Genomic DNA, 10,312 nt, shown 5'->3' on the forward strand with positions numbered 1-10,312 from the left:
TTTATATATTTTTAAGCCAAGTGTATACAATGGCGAGCATTTTTTCTCTATTATCATTGTAAAGTATAATATGTCAAAATATTATATTTTACTTTGAACTGCTCTATGCAGTTATACTGCTTTATCTGTTTGTTACAAATTGCTACAAATTTTATTGAAACAGAAACAACAGCAACAATTGCTATGATTGCGATTTGGTTATTTTTAATCATTTATTTTTAAGCCAAGTGTATCCGATGGCCTGAATTTCTCTATTATCATTGTAAAGTATAATATGTCAAAATATTGTGATTCACGTGTGTTTAAAGCCAAGAAAATTGTCTGAAATATTACATTTCTTTGAATTTAAGTTGATTTTAAAAAATTAGACAAAACCTAGCATTAATCTGGATTATAAACATTGCCGAAATGTTGGAAGTGAGTGAAGTTACCACAAATAAGGCTTATATGCGCCGGAGCGTATAATTTTTAATATAAAACAAACAAACACCAACGCCGGTAGCTGCGTTTCACAGCAATCAGCCTTATTTAGGCACTTCCAACTGATAACGATTGCTTGTTATCGTAAGCAATGTAATCGACGCTCTACTGACCCATTAGGCATTGGCCATATTCGCAGTACGGCCACATTTGTGATTTATTAAACAAAAGACTAAAAACAACAAGCAACAAATGATAATTTAATAATAAACATATTTGCATATGGCCTGGCATCAACATGAGTGCCAATAACCGACCATTAGCAAAAGGGAAGGATGCATTTGATAGTGCAATGGACGAGTCCGGCTACGCGTCCTTCCAAATTGCACACTCACTGCTCAATTCAACCGTGGAGGCGCCATTTTTGACTGACGACACAGAAAACTGCCAAAATGCAGGCAACATCACAAACTGCACACACAATCTGTACAAGAATTTAACTTCGACGCAATTCCAAACGCCATGCAGCTGCTACACGGGCTCTGCATCGCAATGTTGCAAGCAAGTGAGTCCGCTGACGGCAACAAACAGCAGCGCCGCAGGGACTAGTGCGGACACATCGCACACATCACCGCTACCCAATCAGAATCACTTAGCCAGCAAGCGACGAAAGATGCACTTCCAGGCATCCCACAACAGTCCCAAGAAGTCCAAGAAGACGCTTTTCCAGCAGGACTCCAAACAGCGTCGCTTACACTATAACGGAGTGGAGCACCTGGACATTGTCGGTATGATGGCCAACAATATTCCGGCCCTGGAATGCATACTGAGCCACGTGAATGCAGCTACGCTGGACAAAATGACGCAGGTATCGAGACAGTGGGCGCAAGCTGTCTACAAAAGTCCGCGTGCTGTCGAAAGACTGGAGAACCATCGTCTGAAGATGAATCTGACCAAAGAGAATCCCCGCAATGTGAAAGTCAAGCGGCGCCGTACGCGTGCAATGCTCAACAATCAAACTGTGCCATTAAAACCATTCAATGCCATTACAAACGCAAGCCCAAACTCGCCACTGTTCGAGAAGGCTACCTCAAATGACATCCAAATGAAGGACTTGGACAAAGGACATGGTCCTATGCTGGTAGAGCAATCGCAACGCGTCAAGTGCCCGCGCTGCGGTAAAAGCAGTAAGGTGTATCGCAAAGAAATGATAAAGGAGAACAACATTGAAGATTCCACCGCTGTCCTCTCCCGCACAATGCCTATTACACAGCCCTCCACTTGCGAGCGCAAAGCGCCTTTTACGCGCTTCTACTCGCTGGACGAGATGCACCGATCGCCGGAGGAGCCCACCACCGATGCTGTGGAGACGTTCGCCGAGTGCACTGGCATATGTTGCAAATTCCGTTTCTGCCTGCACTGCTTTTGCCAGTCTCATCCTGGAGAGAAGTGCCTAGTCACCGAACTTGATACACCTTCGAAGATTGTGCAACTGCCCGAGAACGGGACGCCGCCCAAACGCGCCACAAAGAACGATGCCAAGCTCAGTCGCAAAAAATCACTCAAGCGTTTGTGCTTTTAATATTCAAACTTGTTCTTATTTAAACGTATGTATGTATGAATCACCGATTCCAGTTTTATTTTAAAGTATTTAGAATAGTATTGAAGTTCGCTTAATGTCATTGAGTTTTTATTTTAAATGTTCATTCGTCATTCATTACCACCGTTTTTACTGCTCACAACATTCTAAGGAAATTTGTACCTTTGAGATTAAACTTATTTTAAGAAACTTTTAACATTAAATAAAGATATAATGCTATACCTAGACACCAACAGCCTTCATATGGTCACTGTTAACGTTAGATCTGAAGAATGTACCCCTTTTAGAATATCTATTATCTGTTTATCAACCTAGTAGCGAATTCAGATATATATTTTGTGCCGAAGCATGATTGCAATTTGCATTCTTCAAAATTCTTTCCTGTGGAATTTAAAACAAATATCTTTGCCGCAACGACAGTTGCAACACCTATTGAAATAAATGAATGCACTTGCTAAACATCATCTGGCAACGCCACCTGCAAAAAGAATCGACATTCGATAGAATCTTATCGACAATTGCAAATCGTTCACGTTGTTGCATCTCTAAGCACGTTTTTAAGCCGCTAACTTTCTATGAAGAATTTTTGGTTGTATTAAGATTTAGTTTAAAAACGACAAAAATGGCCACGTCTTTGGCACAACAGTTGCGGAAGCTGCAAGCTCCGCAAACATCAATACAATTGGCAGACGCACATAGTCGCGCCTCTATTCTGTTCGATCCAAAAGAAGCAGCCAACAAGGACAGGCGTGAAATTTTCGACATTGCTTCTAGTGGCTTGCTGGAGCTCCAGACGTTTAATCCGGCCTTCAAGCAATTCGAGTTAACGCTCTTTGATGAGGCGAGCATCACTATGGAACGGGCCGTGGAGACTGCTGAAGTGAATAAGCTGCTCGACTTAAATATTGCAAAGTTTCTGCAACATTTATCACCATATTTTTTGCTGAGGCCTGCGCACATGTGCTTCGAGTGGCTGTTGCGCCGCTTCCAGGTGCATGTGTACAATCGTGATGATGTCATGGCACTCATTTTGCCCTACCATGAGACAAATACTTTTGTGCAGGTGCTGCAAACGATGAAGCTGAGGGACTGCCCGAATTGGGACTGGCTCGGTCGCTTGCAACGACCCGGCGTGACGCTAGCTAAATCAGCAATCATCAATCGTGCCTCTAGCGAAAAAGAGTTTCTCAACTTCATTTGTCGGTCCACACAAAGAGCTGTTAAGGAAATGGGACCACGCGCCCATCAATTGCAGACCCAATTGAATTTCTATTCCACTGTTGTTGTGGGAGTACTGCAGGTGGCAGAACCAGTGAAGGACTGGCACATTACCAGCATACTGGAGTCACTGCTGCGCGGCTTACGCTCGGGCACGCTGGACTTTGTAGCCGCCTCATTTGTGATTTTGGCCCAGCTCGTCTTGCGCACCAAACTTAAGATGAAAATATGCAATGTTTTTCTGGAACGTGTCGCGAACTGCACCTTCGAACGTCTACATAAATCGGCACTGCAGTTGCTCATTCTCATACTGGACAAGCAGCAGTCGGCGAGACTTAAATTTCAACCGGAAACGATGCTCAATCTCGTGCGCCAACGCTGGCTGATCCCATCGCTGGTCAGTTTGACCAAGGAGAACATTGCCATTCAAGCCATTTGCATGCCTCTGGTAAGTGGCGCCGTGTTGGCTGTGCGTAAGGAGCAACCATCCTCAGAAACCTATCAACAGTTTCTCAATCAGCTGTTGGTGGAAGTGCCATTGTCCCAATCAAGCGCTGAACAAATTATTAAGTAAGTCCAGAGAATCAAATGATGCTCAAGCTAGAACATATTCTAATAGCTACGGATTTTCGATTTGCAGTTGCTTTCTGGACAACTACGTCAACACAGATGGGCACCCAAATTTGAAAAAACCTCTACAGGAAAGCGATAATGGTACAATACTCTTAGATTCGGATGACGAAATGGAAGGCATAAAGTCTAATTTTCGAACCTGGTATACTGATTACTTGGCAAAGCTGGAGCGAAGCTATCCAGTTGCTTTTGATATGTGTGTGAAGGAAGCACTAGCCAGTAAACAAAAAACAAGCACTCGACAACAGGCCTTGCGACTAGCTTTGGGTAAATAAACTACTACTAATAGATGAGGGCATGGAAATGAGAAGAAATCATCATCTTCAGTGCATATTCAAATTTCGCTTCCATTCCCATAAATGTGTTTGGTTGCTTTACTTAACACTTTCATTTATTTCAGGCTTCCGTTTAAACACCACAGACGACCGTGCAAAGGTGGCCTACGAGAAGCTTTATCACTATAATGCCGACTGGCGTTTGAGTGCTGTAAAAAGTCTGTTAAAAAGTTTGCAGGTGCCCAAGAAACGTGAACGCAGTTACACGCTTTTACAGCAGTGTCTGGCGGATCGCATCAAGGACGACAGCGCCGCTGTCGTTGGCGCATTACTAAGCGAACTGTCCACTGCGGATTTTGTGCAAATGCTTGGCCCTAAGCAATTTGCCCAAACTCTATGCGAACTTGTTAAGAGAGCGCAACTACAGCGCGAGGAATGGTTAGAGTTTGTGCCGCAGGCTGTGCAACACTTGACAAGCGGCATTGTAAGCGAGAGCTTTGATAACAATCTGTTGTTATTGGCCCTGATGCCGTACCTCTTTCCCAGCGAAGCTACGCTGCATGCCCGCGAGCACGAGGTTCTATTAATTATTGTCAACAGTGAGTTTTGTGCGAAGGTGCAGCTGTTGAAAAATTTGCAAGTGAACCAGAGCTTTGAAAAATTTAATGTGGGCGAGCATCGGCAACATTTTTTGGACATCATAGCCAGCGAAAAATCGTCAAAGGAGCAGCAATCATTAAGCGCTGAAACATTGCTACAAAGCGTTGAAGCGCATGGAGGCGTCAAATTTCTGAAGGAGGCAGCCAATCTCACGCACTTGTTGCTGTTGCTCACTGCCTACGCAAAACGCAAATTAAATGCCAGTGAGGCCTTGAACATGCTTGAGAAAGTGCGCAATTACAGTCATGGATTTGAGCTGCGAATGGCGGGCACTACCAGCCATAATAATCACAACACCAAATATGTGTCTCTAGAGTTATTTGCAGACTTTATGGAAACGCTCACAGGCCATGTGAAATTTGAGGAATTGGAAAACACGAACTGGACACAGCCAACTGATGAGCTACGCTTGTGCCTGCTCCTCTTGGACGACATAACAGCGCGTATCTATGACAAGCGTGCGTCCGCGTCAGATCGTCAATTGTGGCTGGACACAATGAAGCAAGTTTTGAACTTCATGCTGCCGCAGGCCCAACAAAAATTCGACTTCTTGAGCAATTTTTATGTGTACGATGAGCTGCCGCAAATCTATAAGAATTCAGCAGACTATGCGCTGTTGCGTGTGCGCGGCTTCATGCTGCTCCAGGCCGTGCTAAAGAACAACTTGCAAATAGACTGCAAGCTGGAACATGTGCTGCGTTTATCGCAGGCCTGTGCCTCCCCTCTTCCGACGCTGCGCACACAAGCTGTGCAAACTTTGGCTCTACTTCCCCGGTTGGAGCCACATGTGGCTTATTTTGTGGAATCGCTGCTGGCGCGCCGCAGCGAACTTACCATGGACCATGAACAATATGCGCTGATTATGTTCACCATTTTGGAGCCGGGCAAGCAAATAGCGAAGCAAAAATTGCTGTTGGCAAAGCTGCGCCGGGAGTATTTTGCTTTGATTTCCGATGCCCAAAAGCTGCCAAGTTGCACTGCCGCCCTGCTGCGGCCACTAAAACATGTCAATAATGAGGAAATGCTGGGCATCTTGCTGCCTCTAGCCCACTCGGCTCTGGAGAAAATTGACGCCACCTCGTCGGAGGGACTGAAGAAACTGGAATCACCTTACAGCAACATATATCAGTCCATAGTGGAACGCTTCGAGGGAAATGTGGCGGTGAGTGTTTTACAACGCAACCCGGAGGCGTGGAACCTATTTGAGCTGAGCTTTGCCAAGCATGATGTTTATATACAGACGGAACAGAAGCTGCAGCCTTTGCCGTGTGTGCTCCTAAACACCCTAACACCTGAGACCTTTGAGCGAATGCAAGCCAAGCATAAAGTGGGCTTGATAAAGCTGATCATTCAGGCAGCAACACAATCTGATAATGATAGCATCTTTCTAGCTGCTCACAAACTGCTCAAACGTTGTATTATTGAGTGCCAGCCATTGGTCCCTATGTTGTCTGAGGTGTGCAGTCAGAGCATGCAGCTGCAAAAGCCGCTGACTCGGAGCCGTCGCACCGGCATCAACGCACAATTAGATTTGAGTTCCTTGAGCTGGAAGCAGGGCATGACACTGCTGGAATTGCTAGAGCACAAGAAGCACCTTCTGAACGCTGAGCTCCTGATACCTGCTTTATTCGGACTGCTGCAGGCCTGTCTGGAGCTAGAGGAGCACAGTGCAGCTGAGCATCCCAAACAGTTGATACTCTCCTGTCTGCTGCATTGTTGTCAAACGGCTGAAACGGCTGGCGTGAACGTGAAGAAGGTGCTACCAGAGTCCTGCTTTCGTATTGAGCTGGTCGTGCAATGCTTGCGCAACACACAGAATCCACAAACACAACAACATGCTCTGCTCTTCCTCACCCGCTGTGCTGACCTGTATCCTCAACAGGTGCTGCATAAGATTGTGGAGATCTTCACGTTTGTGGGCTCCACAGTGGCGCGAAACGACGACGCCTTTAGTCTGCACATTATTAACAATGTGGTGCTCTCCATTATACCAACATTGCTGCAACAGCCCGCCCAAGGCAAGCCCCTTGTTGTGCCGGTCCTAAAAGTGTTCTCGGACATATGCATTGATGTGCCGTTGCATCGTCGCCTGCCACTTTATGCCACGCTCTTCAGCGTGCTGGAACCCAAACGTCATCTCTGGCAGTTTCTCTGCATTGTGCTGGAAGCACAGACGGTGATGGAGCAGCAGCCAGCCCAGGTGGACACGAACAACACACGTCTGGAGTTTGCACGCGAACTGACACTGATGTTCGATGACCCAGAGCTCATATTGGAAACCTGTGTGTGCTTGCTGGACTATCTCGCCCAACTGCCAACCAGCAAGTCGAACGACGGTAATACGAAGCAAAGCAACTCATCGATTCTGGAAACGGAACAGCAACTTTTTGATGTGCGAACGCACAGCTTCAAGCAATTGCGTCACTATATGTACCTCATCACCGACTATCTGTGCAGCTTAAGCGGCAGTACGGAATTCAAGACGAAACTGGACGCGCCAACGGCTGTCGCGCTGCAGAACCTCAAGCCCTTCTATCAGGACTTCATACTAAAAACGCTCGGCTATGTCACTGTGGCGAACAATGCGTTACTGAGTGCCGCTGGCACGCTCTCGCTGGAGAAGTACTGGCGGGTCATTGGCAATCATGCGCACGACATTCTGAACAATGCCATCGGACTGCTCTCACCTGAATATTTCCTCAGCGTCATCACCGAATTGCTGCAACATGAAATAATCCATGTGCGCATCAAAGTCCTGGAGCTGTTGGCTGACAAGTTGCAGGCGAATAATGAATACTTTAGTAACTGCGATTCCAAGCATTTTGGCATATTGTTCGCACCCTTGGTTGACATTGTCGACGTCGTCCTGAATCAGAATGCCAACAATGCCCAGCAGGCGCAGTTGCAACAATCAGCACTGCATGCCATCCAGCTGTTGGCCCAACGCTATGGCCGTGAATACATTACGGAATGTCGTTCGCTGCTGGCTACACTCACGCGAATCACGAAAATGCGCTCGATGGTGCCCAAGGCAGTGGTGGGCAATGTACTGCTCACTCTGGTCGAAATCTGCGCCAGCCTTAAAGCTCATGCACTGGCTCAGTTGCCCAAGTTCATGCCACAATTGACGGAAATGCTGAAGGAGCAGCTGCTGCAACCAGCGCCAGACTATCTATGCTCCGCTCTAATCACAGGTAAGTGTTCGTTCCATTGATTAGCTCGAGAGCAGTATCAATTATTATTAGAAGTGTAAATGACACGATTAGACATGTCCTTCTCAGCTTATTCTTCCCTAGTCCATAAACATACCAAGTTCATTCTAACATTTTATATTGGCGGACCTTTATAATTATTCATTAATGATTGTTGGCTGATGAAAAGAATGGCTAGTAAATAGTTTTAAAAAACGCTAGCTAGAATAGCTAGAAGCTCGCTAAAAAATGGAAAACCCACTAAAAATAGAAAGAAACCTCGCTAGAAAATGTAAAAACAATTATAAGCAGCTACCAGAAGAAGTTCTGTCGCGGGTAGTAGTGAGTCGCTGTCGGCAGAGCACGAACGAGCGCTCGGCTTCTGCAGCCCGGCTTGTACGACACTCTGCTGCTGTCGGCAGCGAAGCACGGACGGCTCAGACGACACTCTGCTTCAGTTGGCAGCAAAGCACGGCGACCCGCGGCAGAATTTCTCGTGTGTCCGAATGAGTTTTGCTCGCATTTTACGAACCCCTAAAAATTGATAGAAAATCAGCCGTCACCGATGGCTGCCGAGCTTTGCCTCAGCAAACCCAGTTCTATTTCCATTTAAGAATTAATTTTTAATTATGTAGTTAGTAGATAGAAGGCAAATTAACTACTGAAGATAGTGTGTTTATTTTATTGTACTTACCTAACTTATCTAACATCGTTAGATTCATGTAATCATCTTCGTAACACAGCTGATTTTTGTTTAAATTCATAATAATAATTTGACCGCTGTTCATTTATCTGCGCCTGTTTCCAAGCTATGGGTTTCGTCACAGAAAAAGTTGCCCATGCAGCATTCAAAACCCTCACTTCAAGAAGCATTTATTTCAGTTTCCGAAACGTTTAGGGTCTGGTACTGATCGATCTCGATTGATTTAAGAACTTTTAACAAGCTTAGTTCACGAAACTATCCTCAGGTTATTTACTTGACCATGTTTCTCTGGAATAAACAGGCTGACTTAGGAAACTTTGCTGTGGCGGTTGTACTTACATTTTTGTTTTCAAATTTGCAAGTTTTTGAATTTCTTTTATAACATTATTCTCTCTTACGCAGCTATTCAGAAACTGTTTGTTGCCCTGCCTCTATTTCTGGCACCATATCTGGTTGATATAATCACCCCTCTGGCTCACCTCTCCACGCAACTAAGTCAGGACCAGTTGGCACAGGATAAGCGCGCCCAGGCGCTTCAGTTGCGAATTGACGACGTTTGGCTGAGCATTGCGAAGGGCACAGAAGTGCGCGTTCTTGTGCCCAGCTGTGCTAAGGTCTACGCCAATCTTCTGGATGCGCAGAGCTACGATGAGCTGTCCACTCTAATGAAGCTTTTGCTGCAGTGTCTGAAGCATAACAACAATGCGCAGCTGCAACCTGTCCAATCGGAACTTGGAGAGCTGTTTCTGCAGGCGCTGGAGTTTAGACTGCACGTGCGTGGACGTGGTCTGAGTCGCGAGCGCGTTGATCAGATTGAAGCAGCCGTCATTGAGGCCTTCGTCCATTGGATATTGAAGCTGTCGGAGACCAGCTTCAGACCCATGTACAGCAAGGTCTATAAATGGGCCTTGCAGCAAAATGAGCAACGCGAGCCAATGCTCACATACTTTTTGTTAACCAACAAAATAGCCGAGGCCTTGAAGTCGCTGTTTGTGATATTTGCCGACAACTTTATTCAGGACGCGGCGCGACTACTGCACGAACACAACATGCTGAGAGAGAGCCACAATAACGAGGATGAATCCCTGAACGAACAGCTGGTGTCCGCAATTTTAAGTACCCTGCAGCTCGTGTTCCAGCACAGCACCAATGATTTCCTTAACTCGCATCGTTTCAACACCTTAATGCAGCCCATTGTGGATCAGCTGGAGAATGAACTGGTATTGAGTCGCGAATCCCTGCAACAGTCGCTGACCACTTGCATTGCCCAATTGGCGGTGGCGGTCTCCAATGATGTACACTGGAAACAGCTGAACACTCAGGTGCTGCTGAAGACGCGCATTCAGAAGCCCGATGTAAAGATATTGGCCTTCAATACCTGTGTCGCAATTGCCCAAAAATTGGGTGAAAGCTTTGCTCCGTTGCTGCCGGAGACGGTGCCCTTCATAGCCGAACTGCTCGAGGATGAGCACGATCGTGTGGAGAAAAACACCCGTAGCGCTGTCCAGCAACTGGAGTCCATACTGGGGGAGCCAGTGCAGAAATATTTGTAGAAACTGACTTCTTGATTTGTGTTAAAATAATTATAAACAATAAAACGCTGTACCTATAC

At 46.0% G+C, this 10,312-nt stretch overlaps 2 protein-coding genes across 2 annotated transcripts; both read left to right on the plus strand.

The window, feature by feature from the left end:
- Positions 1 to 449: 449 nt before the first annotated feature.
- On the plus strand, positions 450 to 2,247 carry LOC115625922. The gene has a single exon (XM_030521157.1). The coding sequence runs from the start codon at positions 719 to 721 to the stop codon at positions 2,000 to 2,002; it is 1,284 nt and encodes a 427-aa protein (XP_030377017.1). The 5' UTR covers positions 450 to 718; the 3' UTR covers positions 2,003 to 2,247.
- A 351-nt stretch (positions 2,248 to 2,598) lies between these two features.
- LOC115625783 (HEAT repeat-containing protein 1 homolog) lies at positions 2,599 to 10,311 on the plus strand. Its single transcript, XM_030520955.1, has 4 exons — positions 2,599 to 3,808; positions 3,879 to 4,138; positions 4,272 to 8,000; positions 9,103 to 10,311. The coding sequence occupies exons 1-4, from the start codon at positions 2,643 to 2,645 to the stop codon at positions 10,251 to 10,253; spliced, it is 6,306 nt and encodes a 2,101-aa protein (XP_030376815.1). The 5' UTR covers positions 2,599 to 2,642; the 3' UTR covers positions 10,254 to 10,311.
- The last annotated feature ends 1 nt before the right edge of the window (position 10,312 follows it).

The sequence above is a fragment of the Scaptodrosophila lebanonensis genome, unplaced genomic scaffold, assembly GCF_003285725.1.
Source record: "Scaptodrosophila lebanonensis strain 11010-0011.00,11010-0021.00 unplaced genomic scaffold, SlebRS2 tig00000080-arrow-pilon, whole genome shotgun sequence".
Taxonomy (NCBI): Eukaryota; Metazoa; Arthropoda; class Insecta; order Diptera; family Drosophilidae; genus Scaptodrosophila; species Scaptodrosophila lebanonensis.